This window comes from Anomaloglossus baeobatrachus, chromosome 9 (genome assembly GCF_048569485.1).
Source record: "Anomaloglossus baeobatrachus isolate aAnoBae1 chromosome 9, aAnoBae1.hap1, whole genome shotgun sequence".
NCBI classification, from domain to species: domain Eukaryota; kingdom Metazoa; phylum Chordata; class Amphibia; order Anura; family Aromobatidae; genus Anomaloglossus; species Anomaloglossus baeobatrachus.
In genome coordinates, this window is record NC_134361.1 from 141,526,212 (window position 1) to 141,547,730 (window position 21,519).

At 44.1% G+C, this 21,519-nt stretch overlaps 1 protein-coding gene across 1 annotated transcript in view; it reads left to right on the forward strand.

Moving 5' to 3' along the window:
- NALF2 (NALCN channel auxiliary factor 2) overlaps nucleotides 1-21,519 on the forward strand; it is a 572,598-nt gene that overhangs the window by 509,338 nt on the left and 41,741 nt on the right. The window contains exon 2 of the mRNA XM_075323998.1: nucleotides 2,539-2,710. Coding sequence (XP_075180113.1) covers nucleotides 2,539-2,710 — 172 coding nt within the window. The remainder of the gene's footprint in view (nucleotides 1-2,538; nucleotides 2,711-21,519) is intronic.

Genomic DNA, 21,519 nt, shown 5'->3' on the forward strand with positions numbered 1-21,519 from the left:
CGGACGCACTAAGAACCTAACAGGTTTTTAGGAGCGACAATTACTGAGAAGTCTGACACTATCTGGACTGTTTTAGACTGTGTACACCAGCCCCAGATATGATGAAGGCTGGTATACGGTCACCACTAGGAATGGCTATATACCCTGCCTGCCTGCCTGCCTGCCTGTATACTGCTACAATAGTCCTGACAAGGACTCTTCTGGTCACTAGCCTGTATTCCGACCTGGCTATACTCTGCCTGTATACAGCAACAATAGTCCTGAGAAGGACTCTGCTACAGTACTCCGACCTGGCTATACCCTGCCTGCCTGTATACAACTATTATAGTCCTGAGAAGGACTTCTGGTCACACTGTTTGCAGCCCTGCTACGGAAATAACTATAATGGGCCGCAAACCTTTCCCTGAAGCAGCAACACTCTCCCTGCACTGACTGTCTGGATGGCTGTGTGCAGAGCACAGCGCGCCCGCCGGTATAAAGGCTCGGTCACGCTGTGCAGGCCGGCCAATCACTGCAATTCCACAACTAACAGGGCTGTGGCATTGCAGTGGTCTGCCAGCCAATCCCTGCATGAGGGCTGGCTCACAAAAGAGCGCCAACATGCAGGGATGAAGACCACGAGTACAGCACGAGTATCGCGAGATTACTCGGTCCCCGCCGAGTAGCCCGAGTACAGTGATACTCGTGCGAGTACCGAGTAGTAACAAGCATACTCGCTCATCACTACTATCTAACTATCTATTCCCTTAAATATCTATTATCTATCTATATCTATCTGTCTATCAATCCATCTATCTATCCCTCTATCTATCTATCATCTATCTATCTTTGTATTATCTATTTTTTTTTTTCATTTTCAACATGCTTTATTGTTGTAAAGGCATTAAAAAACGCAGGGACCAACCTGAAAAAAACGCACCAAAAACACACCGAAAACACAACGAAAACGCACCAAAAACGCCCTAAAACGCACCTATGTTATTGGTGTGTTATGTTATTGGTGCGTTTTTTAACGCAGGTGCGCTAATCCTTCACTCTCAAGAAATTTCTTAAGAAATTTCATAAGAAAAATCATTTTTCTAGTGTGAACATAGCCTTATGATAAATTTTATATTTTTTACATACTTTTTCTAATGATAACTAGTGTTAGGGCTGCTAGTGATAGAGCTAGGGTTAGAGCTAGTGATAAGGCTTGGGTTAGAGCTAGTGATAGGGCTAGGGTTACAGATAGTGATAGGGTTAGGGTTAGAGCTAGTGATAGAACTAGGGTTAGAGCTAGTGATAGAGCTTTGGTTAGAGCTAGTGATAGAGCTAGGGTTAGAGCTAGTGATAGGGCTATGGTTAGAGCTAGTGATAGGGCTAGGGTTAGAGCTAGTGATAGGGCTAGGGTTAGAGCTAGTGATAGGGCTAGGGTTAGAGCTAGTGATAGGGTTAGGGTTAGACCTAGGGCTAGAGCTAGTGATAGGGCTAGGGTTAGAGCTAGTGATAGAGCTTGGTTAGAGCTAGTGATAGAGCTAGGGTTAGAGCTAGTGATAGGGCTATGGTTAGAGCTAGTGATAGGGCTAGGGTTAGAGCTAGTGATAGGGCTATGGTTAGAGCTAGTGATAGGGCTAGGGTTAGAGCTAGTGATAGGGTTAGGGTTAGAGCTAGGGCTAGAGCTAGTGATAGGGCTATGGTTAGAGCTAGTGATAGGGCTAGGGTTAGAGGTAGTGATAGAGTTAGGGTTAGAGCTAGTGATAGGGCTATGGTTAGAGCTAGTGATAGGGCTATGGTTAGAGCTAGAGATAGAGCTAGGGTTAGAGGTAGTGATAGAGCTAGGGCTAGAGCTAGTGATAGGGCTAGGTTTAGGGCAAGAGTAATAAAATAAAAAACAAAATTATAATAAAGAGAACATAAGAAAAACATATTCTAGCAATATATACCTTTGTTATTAACATTTTATGTCAGTTTACAGCAAACAAAAAACAACAGAAAAATGGAGGGTCAAAGTGCAAGATATAAATTACATCAGTATTTTATTAAAGTGTAAAACATATGGGGAAAAAGGGGTCAATACTGGACTGGTGAAAAGACACAGAGAGAAATAATAATCCACAGGTTAGGGGGCACTAGATATTTGCCTTGTCACTGGTCCTGGCAACCCAATACTATGCCACTGGGTGGGTTATATGCCAACCTCTTGTAAACCAGGAAAAACTTGTTAATTCATAACATGTGCAGATTTTTTTTTCAATACTTAAAGTTGGATAACTCTTTTAATTCTGAATCTCATTCCCATCATACTGTACGATAGATCACTAAACTGGTGTCATTAGTAGGAGGGTGCTATATACTGCATTCTAGCCTTTGTTTATGGCATTGTCAATTTTGTGACTATAGAGGTGATGATGAGTTAAATGACTGATGGGCTTTTGGGTTGGAATCCTTATTGGCCCCTCACATGTAGAGTAGTAAGTAAAATAGAGTAGACCACAATGTCAGATAATTAACTGATTAAATTTGCGAATTTTTGACATTTTTCTAATTATTCATCCGTAGGCTGTCTACAAAGCCTGGCTGTGCTCAGAATATTTTAATGTGACCCAACGACAGTGTCGAAATGGCATCCCCTGCAAGCAGTACTGCCTGGAAGTGCAGACCCGCTGTCCCTTCATACTACCTGACAACGATGACGTAATTTATGGAGGGTTACCAGGCTTCATCTGTACAGGTAAGAAACAATGAGAATTTATTGATAGAGAAAATTGTGTCCACGAAAAGTATCAGAAAAAAATACAGTGGCTGACATGTCAGTGGTAGACCTACCATAATGACAGTTTGAACAACTGCTTTGGAAGTGGGACAATATGGATCAGGTTTCCTTGAGTACCATGACACTATTATATTGACTACCTACAGTTGCTAATAGCGGGAGTTCACTGCATACAGATGTGTACAATTCCGATTAAAGGGAGCCTTACACATTCAACATGGTGTCCTATATGTGGGCGGCATGGTATAGGACAAGATGCTCCATGAAGTTAAACGCAAACTCTTCACTCAATCTAGGAGTGCCTGTGTGCAGCTTAAATGATGAAACTTGAAAAGTCTGAAAAAAAAATCCCTTGTACAAATGAAGTGATTGCAACGTGTATGTCCAAGAATGCTGCTTAGTAATTACTTCAACAACTTCATCCTACAAAAGATTGAAACTTAAAAACAGAAATGTGCCCTGAATAATCAAAGCTAGTGTTTTGTACAGCAGTATGGATGAACTATTCACTGGAGTACAATGTGCCAAATTTATTAAGAGGTGTTCGCCTTTTAATTGATTTGCCTCATCTTTCAGATGCCATGCACTGCCGCCATCCAGGCCTCCTCCTGGCTAAGATCTGCCACTTTTTTAAAAATGTGGTGCACCCGGCCAGAACTGGTATACAAATGCCAGAACTCACAATATTTTTGCTGTACTATGAGCTTTGTGAAAATGTTACTACTTTTTAAACAGTTACTGCCAGAATTCTGAGAAACACTGTCTGATGAATTGGGACCAAAGTCTCTGGAAAACCATATTTGAAGGCTCGTGATTTAAAGAGTAGCCCTTCCAGGAATTATTTTTAATCTAATCCTCTCTAAATAATGTATATGGGGTAGTGTGTTATTGATCGCTGCCTTCCTCAAATTCCAGCCCCGCTTCAGGCCATTACCGGACTACATGACCTGAAATTAGACTATGGGGCTCACACAGGTTTATATGTGGAGAAGAAGTTGCTTTTTCAATGTAAATCTATGAAACGTCCTTCTAAGGCTCATACACTTACCTTAGAAAAGCATTAATGCTACAGACAATCTAGGCTGTGTGAGCCGGCAAAGTTGAAGAGCGGTAACGTACATGGTCCAGAAGAGGACTGGACCACCACTGGTAATCAGTGAAGACGGTGATCGATAAGCATTTTAGTGCACTTACACTGCATTGGAACTTCGAAAGGATTTTGGAAAAATCATTACTGGGTGTGTTGCTGTAACTAATCATTGTGTTCATATTTTATGTTCACTTCTCTCTGTTGTATTTCCTACACTTAAAACAGCAATATTTACGTATCATTTATAACTTTTTCTAGTGCTAGAATTTAAAATCTGACCTTTCTATCAAAATTGAGAATAAAGTTTTAAAAAACTTGGGTGAGCTAAAACTTGTTATCCCAAATCCATATAGATATAACGGCATCGAAATATGCCATGTATGAAGTCTCGAGAAGGAAAAACAGCAGCAAAATGTTCAATTAGTTTTCGCTAACAAAGGATGCTATATTCAGAACACACATAAGTAGATTTGAACGGGGATGTCTTCCTCTGGGTGCTAAAGATCATTTTTACAATTTGGTTTTATCAACCCCTCAATCGCCAAGCCATGTTTGGCCTTAAAAGGGGTTGTCCGTCTAAAATGTCAAGTCTGCAGTCACTCTATGTGACTGCAGATTTATGAATCCTCACATTGCGCACACTGTGTGCCAGGAACAGTGGTCACGTTACCACAAGTTTGCGATATGCAGAACCCAACTAGTGGGTGCGGCCTCTCTCAATACAACCGTATGTCACATAAAGATATCAGTGGAATGGGCGTGTCAGACAGGTAGGCTCGGTAACCTAGTTGGCATTGCCTCTGTCAACACACTTGCATTGAGTGAGGCCATAGGCCTATAGTCGGATTCTGGCCAGCAGCCTCCATATTGCATACCTGTGGTCACGTGGCCACCTTTCCTGGCTCTGACACTAGTGAATCCTCGCAGCGCACAAAGCGTGAGTATGTATTCACAAGTCTGCAGTCACATAGAAAGACACATAGACTGACTGCAGACTTGTCATTTGAGACTGGAGAACTCCTTTAACCCCTTCACGACCAAGGACGTACCTATATGTAATTGGTTGTGTCCCTGACTTTGATGCGAGCTCATGAGCTGAACTTGGATCTTTCTCTTCATATGACAGCTGATTTGATCAACCAACATGTGCAACGAACAGGTGAGGCTGGATTGGAGATCCACCTGCACCTGTTAACTAGTTAGATCACGATCTCAAACTCTGACACCACATCATTCCCCTCCAACATCGGTGTCCCTGTGATGTGATCACAGGGTGCTGGTGGGTTGTTATGACAGCCAGGGATTAGGATTTTTTGGTTGCCGCAACATTGTAATAAAATGCAATAACAGGCGATTAAAACTTCAAAAATTGATAACTAAAACTGTCAGCTCAGGACACAAAAAAATAATATCCCCACATCCATAAAATTAAAACATTATGAGTCTCAGAAAATGGCGACAAAAGCGCAATTTTTTTTTTTACAAATTTCTGGGGGTTTTTTTCACCACTTAAATAATAAATAAAATCTATACATGTTTGATATCTACAAACCCGTACTGAGCTGGGGAATCAGACAGCCAGGTCAGTTTTAACATATAGTGAACATGGTAAATGAATAATAAACAAAAACAATTGTGGAATTGCACTTTTTTCTTTTGCAATTTCACAGCACTTGGAATTTGTTCCACATTTTCCAGTACACTGTATGGTAAAATCCATGATGTCATTCAAAAGTACAACTTGTCCCCAAAAAAACAAGCCCTCATATGGCCTAAATTGATAGAAAAATAAAGTTATGGCTCTTGAAAAAATGGAAAATTGTCTGGGGGTGAAGGGGTTAATAAACCAGGCCCCATATTTCTCATAATATCCTAGTGAGTCTGAAAATATTTTTTTTGTGACTGAAATTTCTTGAAAATGAAATAAGATTAGCAATTTTTAAAGTTTGAATGTTTATATCCTTACACCACATACAGGTGCATCTCAATAAATTAGAATATCATCAAAAAGTTAATTTATTTCAGTAATTCAATACAAAAAGGGAAAAACATATATTATATAGAGTCAGTCCACGCAGATTGATCTATTTCATGTGTTTATTTCTGTTAATGTTGATAATTATTGGTTACAGCCAATGAAAACCCAAAAGTCATTATCTCAGAAAATTAGAATAATTACCACAAAGTACTTGCAAAAGCTTCCTAAGCGTATAAAAATGGCCCCTTAGTCTGGTTCAGTAGACTACATAATAATGGGAAAGACTGCTGACTCAACAAAAGGTCATTGCTAAAGAAGCTGATGAGCCGCCCCAGGGCTATGGGGTACTTGGTACCAGTACCGGATGCTGTGTCACGGGTGTGTAACGGCCGATGCCCGCTTCCGTGACCCTGGGGGTCACTTGAACAGGGGTTATATACAAGGGAGATTAGAGAGTTTATGTTGTGACGCCACTTGCGGGTTACGGCTAGGTAGATGGAGCCGTCGCTGCACAGTTTATTGCCACTGGGGCTGGTGGGGATGGCAGCCTGAATGATGGGCCCTCCGCAAGTAGGGCCGATCGCCAGGGGGTTAATGATGGAGTTCGGCATCGAAAGAAGGGAGACCACACGATGGGAATGTAGTGCAACTGGTGTTTACTCACAGCGGTGGTAATTCTGGTTAATTGAGGACAGCTGGTTTCGACCTCTGGTCCCTTTTGTTCCAGTGCCAATGTGGTAACCTGGTGGCTTCTTTCCCCTGCACCTCTCACTGGTTAGAGGAACCCCGTAGCTTGGAGCATCTGGGCGTCCCCTCCTGTTTGTCGTTCAGTTTCTGGTCCATACGACGGGAAGTGTGAACCCTGTAGGGTCGGTGTTTTGTTCTGCTCCCTGGCTCTCTCGTTACTGCTGGTGCCCCCAGATTTTTGGGTCAGTGAGGTCCTGGATGGTCCCCCCACTGTGCAGGTATTTGTCAGGTAGCCTGAAGCGTTCGCCTCACCTAGGGCCCTGTGCCCTGTCGGTGTTATGGTTCCAGGGGTACCTCGTCGTACCCTCCCTGGCAACCACTCCTCTTCACTAGCCAGGTCACTGCTATACGACCCCGTCTGAAGACACGTCTGTCTCTTACAACTGTCACCACAGACTGACTCCTCCCCCCCCTGGTTGTCGGATAGTGGACTGGATCGGTTACACCCTTGGGTGGCCATCCATTAGGTCCCAAACTAGTCAGTCACCCATGATTGGGAGAGGGGGAAACTGGGGATGTTTATGTGTTTTGATGTAACCGGCACTTGTCTTCCAGGTCCCTGGGGGTAGGCCCTGCATCTTTGACAGGATGCAGTACCTTGTAGTGCCCTGACGGGTTCAGGGGTGCTACACTGACTGTTCACAGAGTGCTGTACTCAAGAATTTTAATGGACAGTTGAGTTGAAGGAAAAATTGTGGTAGAAAAAAGTGCACAAGCAACCGGGATAACCGCAACCTTAATAGGATTGTTAAAAAATGACCATTAAAAAATTTGGGGGAGATTCACAAGGAGTGGACTGCTGCTGGAGTCAGTGCTTCAAGAGCTACCACATACAGACATATCCAGGACATGGGCTAGAAGTGTCATATTACTGGTGTCAAGCCACTCATGACCAATAAACAACGTCAGAAGCGTCTTGCCTGGGCAAGGAGAAAAAGAACTGGACTGTTTCTCAGTGGTCCAAGGTGGTGTTTCCAGATGAAAGTAAATTTTGCATTTCATTTGGAAATCAAAATCCCAGAGTCTAAAGGAAGAGTGGAGAGGCCACATCCAACCTGCTTGAGTTCTAGTATGAAGTTTCCACAATCTGTGATGGCTTAGGGAGCCATGTCATCTGCTGGTGTGTGCTATCAAGACCAAAGTCAGCACAGTCATCTACCAGGAAATTTTAGAGCACTTCATGCTTTCCTCTCTTTGGAGATGGAAATTTAATTTTCCAGCAGGACTTGGAACCTGTCCACACTGCCAAAAGTACCGATATCTGGTTTAATAACCACAGTTATCATAGTGCTTGATTGGCCAGCAATCTCGCCTGATCTAAAGCCCATAGAGAATATATGGGATATTGTCAAAAGGAGGATGAGAGACACCAGACCCAACAATGCAGTCGAGCTGAATGCTGCTATCAAAGCAACCTGGGCTTCCATAACACCTCAGTTGTACCACAGGCTGATCACCTCCATATCATGCTGCATTTATGCAGTAATTTATGCAAAAGGAGCCCTGATCATGTATTGAGGGCAGTTACTGTACAGACGTTTCAGTAGGCGCCAACATTTCTGAGTTTAAAATCATTTTCTCAGTTGGTCTTATACAGTTAGGTCCAGAAATATTTGGACAGTGACACAATTTTCGCGAGTTGGGCTCTGCATGCCACCACATTGGATTTGAAATGAAACCTCTACAACAGAATTCAAGTGCAGATTGTAACGTTTAATTTGAAGGTTTGAACAAACATATCTGATAGAAATTGTAGGAATTGTACACATTTCTTTACAAACACTCCACATTTTAGGAGGTGAAAAGTAATTGGACAAATAAACCAAACCCAAACAAAATATTTTTATTTTCAATATTTTGTTGCGAATCCTTTGGAGGCAATCACTGCCTTAAGTCTGGAACCCATGGACATCACCAAACGCTGGGTTTCCTCCTTCTTAATGCTTTGCCAGGCCTTTACAGCCGCAGCCTTCAGGTCTTGCTTGTTTGTGGGTCTTTCCGTCTTAAGTCTGGATTTGAGCAAGTGAAATGCATGCTCAATTGGGTTAAGATCTGGTGATTGACTTGGCCATTGCATAATGTTCCACTTTTTTGCACTCATGAACTCCTGGGTAGCTTTGGCTGTATGCTTGGGGTCATTGTCCATCTGTACAATGAAGCGCCGTCCGATCAAGTTTGCGGCATTTGGCTGAATCTGGACTGAAAGTATATCCCGGTACACTTCAGAATTCATCCGGCTACTCTTGTCTGTTGTTATGTCATCAATAAACACAAGTGACCCAGTGCCATTGAAAGCCATGCATGCCCATGCCATCACGTTGCCTCCACCATGTTTTACAGAGGATGTGGTGTGCCTTGGATCATGTGCCGTTCCCTTTCTTCTCCAAACTTTTTTTTTCCATCATTCTGGTACAGGTTGATCTTTGTCTCATCTGTCCATAGAATACTTTTCCAGAACTCAGCTGGCTTCATGAGGTGTTTTTCAGCAAATTTAACTCTGGCCTGTCTATTTTTGGAATTGATGAATGGTTTGCATCTAGATGTGAACCCTTTGTTTTTACTTTCATGGAGTCTTCTCTTTACTGTTGACTTAGAGACAGATACACCTACTTCACTGAGAGTGTTCTGGACTTCAGTTGATGTTGTGAACGGGTTCTTCTTCACCAAAGAAAGTATGCGGCGATCATCCACCACTGTTGTCATCCGTGGACGCCCAGGCCTTTTTGAGTTCCCAAGCTCACCAGTCAATTCCTTTTTTCTCAGAATGTACCCGACTGTTGATTTTGCTACTCCAAGCATGTCTGCTATCTCTCTGATGGATTTTTTCTTTTTTTTCAGCCTCAGGATGTTCTGCTTCACCTCAATTGAGAGTTCCTTAGACCGCATGTTGTCTGGTCACAGCAACAGCTTCCAAATGCAAAACCACACACCTGTAATCAACCCCAGACCTTTTAACTACTTCATTGATTACAGGTTAACGAGGGAGACGCCTTCAGAGTTAATTGCAGCCCTTAGAGTCCCTTGTCCAATTACTTTTGGTCCCTTGAAAAAGAGGAGGCTATGCATTACAGAGCTATGATTCCTAAACCCTTTCTCCGATTTGGATGTGAAAACTCTCAGATTGCAGCTGGGAGTGTGCACTTTCAGCCCATATTATATATATAATTGTATTTCTGAACATGTTTTTGTAAACAGCTAAAATAACAAAACTTGTGTCACTGTCCAAATATTTCTGGCCCTGACTGTATAATATTCTAATTTTCTGAGATAATGACTTTTGGGTTTTCATTGGCTGTAAACACTTGAAATAGATCCCTCTGTGTGTAATAACTCTATATAATATATGTGTTTCACTTTTTATATTGAATTACTGACATAAATTAACTTTTTGATGACATTCTAATTTATTGAGATGCACTTGTAGACCACACAAACTAATAGACAATTCACATATATTTGCTTTACATCAGCACCAGTTTTCAAATTTCATTTTATTTTGTTTGGACGATAGAAGAGTTAAAATTAACAACAAATTTTAATTTTTTTCAAAGAAATGTATAAATCCATTTTTTTTTTATAAACTTATTGAGGTTTGAAATGACTTTGAGGGGCTATACTATATACTGGAAAACTTCTTAAAGTAATACCATTTTAAAAACTGCACAAATTATTTAAACCTGCTGTTGGGAAATGTGTTAACCCATCAGGTGCTTCACAGGAATGAATGCAAAATACATGAGAAAATCAAACATTAAAATTTTTCCACTAAAATATTGCTTTAACCCCAATTTTTGTCATTTTCACAATGGATAAAAGGTAGTGATGGGCAACTGAGCTCGGCCCTGCTTGGTATGGTTCGAACATCCTGGTGCTTGAGAAGCTCAGTACTTAATCGAGTATCCTGCTCTGGCGCTATGCTTGATTCCCCGCCCCACATGTTTTGCAGCTAATTTTCATCCACTTCCACTAAACTTGCAGGGATTGTCTGCCCATCACGCTTATGCTGTAGCCATGTTGGCTAATGGCATTACTCTGATTTGCCAGCAGCATAGCGTCATCAGGGCTATATAAGACTTGGTGACACATGCTCATCACACTGTACCCGGAAATAGTTTTGGGAGAGTATCTGCTGGAGAAGCTAGAGTGTGTTATGGTGTTACAGTACCTGCTATTACAACATTAAGCCAACAGTCCTTTTCAGGGTTGATTCAAATACCACTCTTAACTGAAATTAGTATAGGGTTAGCTTCTAGAGTAGGTATTGTGTATTACAGGCATTTAGGCAAGGTTCTTTGCATCACAGTCCTTGGTGCTGCCATGTCCAACCAAAAGTCCTTTTCAGGGCTAATTCAAATAGATTGCTTTTCTATATTAATACTGCTCGTATCTGCAGTTAGTGTAGGATTATCTGCTGGAGTAGGGATAGCGTATTACAGGATTTAGGCAGGGGTCATTGCCTTACAGTCCTTAGTGCTGCCATGTTCAACCAACAGTCCTTTTCAGGGCTAATTCAAATATTCTATTCTTCTCCCACTGCGGTGTTCAGCTGTGTCTACACCACTCTTAGCTTCACTGAGTGTAGGGCTAGCTGCTCAAGTAGGGATAGCATATTTGAGGCATCTATTCAGGGATTATTGCCTTACAGTCCTTGGTGCTGCCACGTACAACCCAAAGTCCTTTCAGCGCCAATGTATATAGATTCTATTCTCTAATAAGACCACTTTTAGCTGCATACATATTTTAAAATGCCCAAGGAGTGTTGTAAGAGATAGGGAAGTGGACGTCCCACTGATGATGGTGAACATAGAGGCCACGCGGCAAACTGGGCCTGCTGCGGGAGAACACCAAACACATGCATCATCTAGACCTATCTTCTTGTCCCACTGTGCAGTGGGGACACACAGTCCAGTCTTACTAGCCAAGAGTCTGTACCACATAATCATCACCCTGATCCTCCTTTCACCTATCATGGCGAGTGCAAGGAGACAAGTGACCCCACACTTGAACACTCTGAAGAGCTGTTACCTGTCCAGTTCTAGCTTCTTCTGCCCTCTCAACGTGCCAGACCACTACAAGCCTGACCGCCACTAGCATGCTCAGGCACATGTCATCCAAGCACCTGATTAGTTGGTCCGGATGCCTGGGTCCACAATCAGTGTCTGCGGTTAACACCACTGCAACTTCCCCTTTGGTACTTGTTGGCCAATCCCCTGTCCAGAACGCAGATGTAGGTGCCTTCTGCCCTACACCTGTCGTCACATATTTGCAACCACCTCCACTTCCTTGTCCCACTGTGGTGTTCAGCTGTCTCTACCACCGGCCTTGGAAGCAGATTTACCCAGCCACCCACCCAAAGGCCCAAACAATAAACAACATTTCCACACTGAAAAAGATGAAGAGTAAGATAAAAAGTATAATACACCAGCGCTCAGATATATAAGTAAATTATCCTACTAAAGTTAATGAGTTGAAGCTTGTGAACTGTATGTCCCAACCGTGAGTCATATACAATGTTTAAGGTAAGGGTACGTCACACTTTAGTGACGCTCCAGCAATCCCACCAGTGATCTGACCTGGTCAGAATCGCTGGTGCGTCGCTACATGGTTGCTGGTGAGCTGTCAATCAGGCAGATCTCACCAGCGACCAGTGACCAGCCCCCAGCCAGCAGCGACGCGTGGAAGCGATGCTGCGCTTGGTAACTAAGGTAAATATCGGGTAACCAAGTGCTTGGTTACCCGATATTTACCTTGGTTACCAGCACACACCGCTTAGCGCTGGCTCCCTGCACTCCTACCCAGAGTACACATCGGGTTAATAAGCAAACCGCTTTGCTTATTTACCTGATGTGTACTCCGGCTACTTGTGTAGGGAGCAGGGAGCCGGCACTGGCAGCCTGAGAGCGGTGTACGCTGGTAACCAAGGTAAATATCGGGTAACCAAGCAAAGCACTTCGCTTGGTTACCCAATATTTACCTTGGTTACAGCTGACCGCAGGCTGTCAGACGCTGACTCTCTGCTCCCTCCACATTCAGATCGTTGCTCTCTCGCTGTCAAACACAACGATGTGTGCTTCACAGTGGGAGAGCAACATCCAAAAAATGAACCAGCACTGTGTGTAACGAGCAGCGATTTCACAGCAGGGGCCAGATTGCTGCTCAGTGTCACACACAGCGAGATCGCTAATGAGGTCACTGGTGTGTCACAAAAACCGTGACTCAGCAGCGATCTCGCTAGCGATCTCGCTATGTGAGAAGTACCCCTAACCCAGGTATTGTACTGGAGCAGCTAGTAGTTGAAAAACTCTGCGTGAGTGTTAAGGCCCCGTCACACTAAGCAACATCGCTAGCAACATCGCTGCTAACGAACAACTTTTGTGACGTTGCTAGCGATGTTGCTGTGTGTGACATCCAGCAACAACCTGGCCCCTGCTGTGAGGTCGTTGGTTGTTGCTGAATGTCCTGGGCCATTTTTTAGTTGTTGCTGTCCTGCTGTGAAGCACAGATCGCTGTGTGTGACAGCGAGACAGCAACAACTAAATGTGCAGGCAGCAGTAGCCGGCTTCTGCGGAGGCTGGTAACCAATGTAAACATCGGGTAACCAAGAAGCCCTGTCCTTGGTTACCCGATATTTACCTTCGATACCAGCCTCCTCCACTCTCACTGTCAGTGCCGGCTCCTGCTCTGTGCACTTGTAGCTGCAGGACACATCTGGTTAATTAACCCGATGTGTGCTGTAACTAGGAGAGCAAGGAGCCAGCGCTAAGCAGTGTGCGCTGCTCCCTGCTCTGTGCACATTTAGCTGCAGCACACATCGGGTTAATTAACCCGATGTGTGCTGTAACTAGGAGAGCAAGGAGCCAGCGCTAAGCATTGTGCGCTGCTCCCTGCTCTGTGCACATTTAGCTGCAGCACACATCGGGTAATTAACCCGATGTGTGCTGTACTAGGAGAGCAGGGAGCCAGCGCTAAGCAGTGTGCGCTGCTCCCTGCTCTCTGCACGTGTAGCTCCGTGCAGAGGTAACCAAGGTAAATATCGGGTTGGTTACCCGATATTTACCTTAGTTACCAAGCGCAGCATCTTCCACGCGGCGCTGGGGGCTAGTCACTGGTTGCTGGTGAGCTCACCAGCAACTCGTGTAGCCACGCTCCAGCGATCCCTGCCAGGTCAGGTTGCTGGTGGGATCGCTGGAGCGTCGCAGTGTGACATCTCACCAGCAACCTCCTAGCAAGCCTACCAGCGATCCCTATCGTTGTTGGGATCGCTGGTAAGTTGCTTAAGGTACCGTCACACTAAGCAACTTACCAGCGATCCCAACAACGATAGGGATCGCTGGTAAGTTGCTAGGAGGTTGCTGGTGAGATGTCACACTGCGATGCTCCAGCGATCCCACCAGCAACCTGACCTGGCAGGGATCGCTGGAGCGTGGCTACACGAGTTGCTGGTGAGCTCACCAGCAACCAGTGACAAGCCCCCAGCGCCACGTGGAAGATGCTGTGCTTGGTAACTAAGGTAAATATCGGGTAACCAACCCGATATTTACCTTGGTTACCAGTGCACGGAGCTACAGAACAGCAGAGAACAGGGAGCAGCGCACACTGAGCGCTGGCTCCCTGCTCTCCTAGCTACAGCACACATCGGGTTAATTACCCGATGTGTCCTGCAGCTACACGTGCAGAGAGCAGGGAGCAGCGCACACTGAGCGCTGGCTCCCTGCTCTCCTAGTTACAGCACACATAGGGTTAATTACCCTATGTGTCCTGCAGCTACATGTGCACAGAGCAGGGAGCAGCGCACACTGAGCGCTGGCTCCCTGCTCTCCTAGTTACAGCACACATGGGGTTAATTACCCGATGTGTGCTGCAGCTACATGTGCACAGAGCAGGGAGCAGCGCACACTGTTTAGCGCTGGCTCCTTGCTCTCCTAGTTACAGCACACATCGGGTTAATTAACCCGATGTGTCCTGCAGCTACATGTGCAGAGAGCAGGAGCCGGCACTGACAGTGAGAGCGGCTGAGGCTGGTATCAAAGGTAAATATCGGGTAACCAAGGACAGGGCTTCTTGGTTACCCGATGTTTACATTGGTTACCAGCCTCTGCAGAAGCCGGCTCCTGCTGCCTGCACATTTAGTTGTTCCTGTCTCGCTGTCACACACAGCGATCTGTGCTTCACAGCGGGACAGCAACAACTAAAAAATGGCCCAGGACATTCAGCAACAACCAACGACCTCACAGCAGGGGCCAGGTTGTTGCTGGATGTCACACACAGCGACATCGCTAGCAACGTCACAAAAGTTGTTCGTTACCAGCGATGTTGCTAGCGATGTTGCTTAGTGTGACGGGGCCTTTAGTGTGACGGTACCTTTAATCCAATAAAGGATGGTGATAACAAACAACAGTGCTACAGTGCTCAGAAAACATCACTAAGCATACTGATGATAAGTAAAGGTTAAAAACTTGCCTGTAAAGAGTAGCAGGCCAGACAGATGAATAAAGTCAGGGCCAGAAATATTTAGACAGTGACACAAGTTTTGTTATTTTAGCTGTTTACAAAAACATGTTCAGAAATACAATTATATATATAATATGGGCTGAAAGTGCACACTCCCAGCTGCAATATGAGAGTTTTCACATCCAAATCGGAGAAAGGGTTTAGGAATCATAGCTCTGTAATGCATAGTCTCCTCTTTTTCAAGGGACCAAAAGTAATTGGACAAGGGACTCTAAGGGCTGCAATTAACTCTGAAGGCGTCTCCCTCGTTAACCTGTAATCAATGAAGTAGTTAAAAGGTCTGGGGTTTATTACAGGTGTGTGGTTTTGCATTTGGAAGCTGTTGCTGTGACCAGACAACATGCGGTCTAAGGAACTCTCAATTGAGGTGAAGCAGAACAACCTGAGGCTGAAAAAAAAGAAAAAATCCATCAGAGAGATAGCAGACATGCTTGGAGTAGCAAAATCAACAGTCGGGTACATTCTGGGAAAAAAGGAATTGACTGGTGAGCTTGGGAACTCAAAAAGGCCTGGGCGTCCACGGATGACAACAGTGGTGGATGATCGCCGCATACTTTCTTTGGTGAAGAAGAACCCGTTCACAACATCAACTAAGTCCAGAACACTCTCAGTGAAGTAGGTGTATCTGTCTCTAAGTCAACAGTAAAGAGAAGACTCCATGAAAGTAAATACAAAGGGTTCACATCTAGATGCAAACCATTCATCAATTCCAAAAATAGACAGGCCAGAGTTAAATTTGCTGAAAAACACCTCAGGAAGCCAGCTCAGTTCTGGAAAAGTATTCTATGGACAGATGAGACCAAGATCAACCTGTACCAGAATGATGGGAAGAAAAAAGTTTGGAGAAGAAAGGGAACGGCACATGATCCAAGGCACACCACATCCTCTGTAAAACATGGTGGAGGCAACGTGATGGCATGGGCATGCATGGCTTTCAATGGCACTGGGTCACTTGTGTTTATTGATGACATAACAGCAGACAGGAGTAGCCGGATGAATTCTGAAGTGTACCGGGATATACTTTCAGCCCAGATTCAGCCAAATGCCGCAAAGTTGATCGGACGGCGCTTCATAGTACAGATGGACAATGACCCCAAGCATACAGCCAAAGCTACCCAGGAGTTCATGAGTGCTAAAAAGTGGAACATTCTGCAATGGCCAAGTCAATCACCAGATCTTAACCCAATTGAGCATGCATTTCACTTGCTCAAATCCAGACTTAAGACGGAAAGACCCACAAACAAGCAAGACCTGAAGGCTGCGGCTGTAAAGGCCTGGCAAAGCATTAAGAAGGAGGAAACCCAGCATTTGGTGATGTCCATGGGTTCCAGACTTAAGGCAGTGATTGCCTCCAAAGGATTCGCAACAAAATATTGAAAATAAAAATATTTTGTTTGGGTTTGGTTTATTTGTCCAATTACTTTTGACCTCTTAAAATGTGGAGTGTTTGTAAAGAAATGTATACAATTCCTACAATTTCTATCAGATAATTTTGTTCAAACCTTCAAATTAAACGTTACAATCTGCACTTGAATTCTGTTGTAGAGGTTTAATTTCAAATCCAATGTGGTGGCATGCAGAGCCCAACTCGCGAAAATTGTGTCACTGTCCAAATATTTCTGGACCTAACTGTAATTAACTGTCCTCAGCGGGAGGTCCTTGATGCACTACAAGCACTTGAATGGTGTGATTGCCTGCACTGAAAGTGTCCACTATGGGGCTGGCAGCAGATGCAAATTATGCAAATGTGTGTGGGCTTTAGGAACAGAAGAATCGGGGCTTCCCCTTGTCCAGCAGGATGAGCGGCGTGCGGCAGGAAGCTGACACTGGTATCCAGGAGCCCCATCCGGTTGCTAGCCTGGTTACCCGACAGCACGCATGAGGAGAGTGTGTGACGTCACAAAAACTTAGTTCAGGCTACAGGAGCCTGTTAGGGGAGAAAGTGATCAAACGCGTTTCAAAGGCTCAAACCCGCCTTCTTCATCAGGGACTGCCCACCTATGCTCACGCTAGATATTTATAAAGTTTGCCGTGATTGCGCCTGCCCATCAAGGAAACCTGTAACACTAAAGGAATTAAGTGTACAGCTAAGATACCAGATAATTGCATGTCATGTAGATTAGGGTAGAATGTGTAAAAATAGGAAAATAACAAAAACTGCTAAATAGATAAAAACTTAAACTGCCTAACGGATTGAGGGCGCACATTTCCAGACTGTTCACCCTCAAAATGTTGCCATTTTGGCTTGTAGACATTAAGGCTATCCACAACCTGATGGCGGCAACCATTCCTCAGTACTTGGTCCCCGGCATCACTATTTGTCCATGTGTGCCATCCCTGCCTTACACCAGCACATGTCACATAACATCACCCGTGCCCTGACCAATGCAGTTACTGGGAAAGTCCACTGACTTGTGGCCAGGGATACTACATTTCCCTGACAGCACACTAGCCGAACCTTGTGGAGGACGGAACTGAGTCTGGCTATGGGACAGCACTTCCGCAAGTGGGACTTAGAATTTATGGTTCTAGTTCCATTAGGGTTTCTCCCACTACCTACACCAGTTTCTGTCCCCGTCTCCTCCTCCTCATACTCCATCTCCGATTTGTCATCCCTATCAGTCGCAAGCTGGAAGCGCTGCAGCACTGTCTCAGTGAAACGGAAATAGACTCTGCTGAAACTGATATATTTAGGTGGCAAACAGCACACCGCCACTGAGCTGTTGAAAGATTTAAGAGACTAGACAGATGTGTGGCTCTCGCTGCTGAACCTCCAGTCAGGCAACACCTAGAATTACAGGTCCTAGTTACATCATGGTTTCCCCCACCTTCTACAGCAGTTCCTGCACCTCCTCTTCCTCATCCTTTATATAATCCATCTTTGAATTGTTGTCCTTATTAGTTGGAAGCTGAATGCACTGCTGCACCGCCTCGGGGAAGGAGCAACAGGCTCTGTGGCTCTTGCCACGGAAGCTCCAACCAGGTTTGCTCTTGGGTGATAATGACTGTAACCTTGTGGCGGCTCTGAAGCTTGGCAAGCTGCCACACATACCATGCCTGGCCCACGTGCTCAGCTTAGTGGTTCAGTGCTTTCTGAAAATGTGTGCACCCATTTCTACAAGTCAGCTACAACTGCCTGACAGTACTGAGCCACGTTTGTAAATGCCAACTCACCAACAGGTTTGCAACCTGTGTACATGCTGGAACTCAACATTTTGTATGTTGGCAAGGCTTATTCCAGTCAGCCTTCGCACATAAGCACCGACTAATGGCCATGGATGTCTGACATCTGTGCAGTTCTCCAAAACTCTGAGGAATCAGATGAGATGGTGAGTGGTAATGATGTCGTAATCAGCATAATCTTACAGCTTCTGTGTCTACTCAAATACTTGGTATTCACAATTAAAGAGGAAGCTATTTGTGCAAACTATGTGCAGATATACAGTAGAAAGTACACTGGGTCCCACGTGCTTACAAATTTTGACTGCTTGCCCTGGAAATGTTGCAGTTAAGGCTAGTGAACTCTGAGGCATTCCGCAAGCTCATGGCGGCTGCCATTCTATGGTACTCAGTCCCCAGCCACCACTATATTTTCCAGTGTTCCATACCCGCTTTACACCAGAAAGTGCTCCATAACATCACCCCTGCCCTGACCAACGCAGTTAGGTTGCAGCGGTGTACCTCTAGATGGACTGTAAAGCAACATACCCTGTCTATAGGCCTCTATTTCACAACTATTCCTCCTCTGGCATCTATCCCTACACTGAATGTAGTCAACTGTGGTATTAATAGGGAATAGAATAGATACAGGCCTGAAAAGGAGTTTTAATTTTATGTTGCAGCAGCAAGGACTGTAAAGGCTGCTTTACACGCTACAACATCGCTAAAGTGATGTCGTTGGGGTCACGGATTTTGTGACACACATCCGGCCGCGTTAGCGATGTCGTTGTGTGTGACACCTATTAGCAATTTTGAATCGTTGCAAAAACGTTCAAAATCGCTAATCGGTGACATCCCCCCCTAATCTCAATTATCGTTGCTGCTGCAGGTACGATGTTGTTCGTCGTTCCTGTGGCAGCAAACATCGCTATGTGTGACACCGCAGGAACGAGGAACCTCACCTTACCTGCGTCCCGCCAGCAATGAGGAAGGAAGGAGGTGGGCGGGATGTTCGTGCCGCTCATCTCCGCCCCTCCGTTTTGATTGGGCAGCCGCTTAGGGATGTCGCTGTGATGCCGAACGAACCGCCACCTTAGAAAGGAGGCGGTACGCTGGTCACAGCGACGTTGCTAGGCAGGTAAGTAGTGTGACAGGTCCGCGCGATTTTCTGCGCCACAGGCAGCGATTTGCCCATGATGCACAACCAATGGGGTCGGGTACGCACGCTAGCGATCTCGCTAGCGAGATTGCAGCGTGTAAAGTGGCCTTAAGGCTAGAATCCCTGCCTACAATGCCTCTCATATACAATCCCTTCTCCAGCAGCTCTCCCTACACTAAATGCAGATAAGAGATGTATTATTGTAGAACAGAATTGATTTTTTACGTAGCAGCAAGGTCTATAAGGCTAGAATCTCTGTCTACATGTAGGTACTGTCACACTATAACACACTGTCCCTTCTTGAGCAAAACCTCTCCCTACACTATTTCCAAGAACAGTGCGCTGAGCATAGCATCACCAGAATTTATATAGACCCAATGGGACCGGCCAATCACAGTAATGCCAGTATCAAACATGACTACGGCATTACTGTGATTGGCAGGCAATCGCTGCATGTTTAGTGGCTGAAAACAAGCAGCGAAACATGCAGGGCGAAGAGTCGAGCATGGTGCCTGAGTACCATGACACTCGATTGAGTATCATATTATACAAGGATAAGGCTGCACATCAAACTTAGATAATGGTATAATGCCTCAAGCATATGGAAAAATATTGGAAAATACAATGAAAAATGCTACTTGCTAACTTGAACATGTGAATAATGAATTGCATACCTGCCATGAATATTAGGAAAAAGGAGATATATAGCAATCGCATTGATCAATGTAACTGAGCCCCAAAACCTCGTCAAGGTATATCTCTATATTGGGGTCCCTAGCTCTGTGACCCTAACTGTGTGTCATCTCATTGCAATTAAAAACTGCTGTGGGTGGAGAGGGGTAACCAAGGACTGTCTTATATAGGAGATGGAAAAAACATGGCCGAAAGGGGCGGAGCTGTGCTCACATTCAGAAAAAAACTACATATAACTGAATAGGATAATTGAAGTGAGCACTAATATATATATCCTGAGTGCAAGCCAAAAAAATACATACTATACAAGGATAAGGCTGCACATCAAACTTAGATAATGGTATAATGCCTCAAGCATATGGAAAAATATTGGAAAAAACAATGAAAAATGCTACTTGCTAACTCAAGTTTGATGTGCAGCCTTATCCTTGTATAGTATGTATATTTTTTTTATATATTTTTTTGGCTTGCACTCAGAATATATATATTAGTGCTCACTTCAGTTATCCTATTCAGTTATATGTAGTTTTTTTCTAAATGTGAACACAGCTCCTCCCCTTTCGGCCATGTTTTTTCCATCTCCTATATAAGACAGTCCTTGGTTACCCCTCTCCACCCACAGCAGTTTTTAATTGCAATGAGATGACACACAGTTAGGGTCACAGAGCTAGGGACCCCAATATAGAGATATACCTTGACGAGGTTTTGGGGCTCAGTTACATTGATCAATTCGATTGCTAAATATCTCCTTTTTCCTAATATTCATGGCAGGTATGCAATTCATTATTCACATGTTCAAGTTAGCAAGTAGCATTTTTCATTGTATTTTCCAATATTTTTCCATATGCTTGAGGCATTATACCATTATCTAAGTTTGATGTGCAGCCTTATCCTTGTATAGTATGTATTTTTTTGGCTTGCACTCAGAATATATATATATTAGTGCTCACTTCAGTTATCCTATTCAGTTATATGTAGTTTTTTTCTGAATGTGAACACAGCTCCGCCCCTTTCGGCCATGTTTTTTCCATCTCCTATATAAGACAGTCCTTGGTTACCCCTCTCCACCCACAGCAGTTTTTAATTGCAATGAGATGACACAGAGCTAGGGACCCCAATATAGAGATATACCTTGACGAGGTTTTGGGGCTCAGTTACATTGATCAATGCGATTGCTAAATATCTCCTTTTTCCTAATATTCATGGCAGGTATGCAATTCATTATTCACATGTTCAAGTTAGCAAGTAGCATTTTTCATTGTATTTTCCAATATTTTTCCATATGCTTGAGGCATTATACCATTATCTAAGTTTGATGTGCAGCTTTATCCTTGTATAGTATGTATTTTTTTGGCTTGCACTCAGAATATATATATTAGTGCTCACTTCAGTTATCCTATTCAGTTACTCGATTGAGTATCAACCGTCTT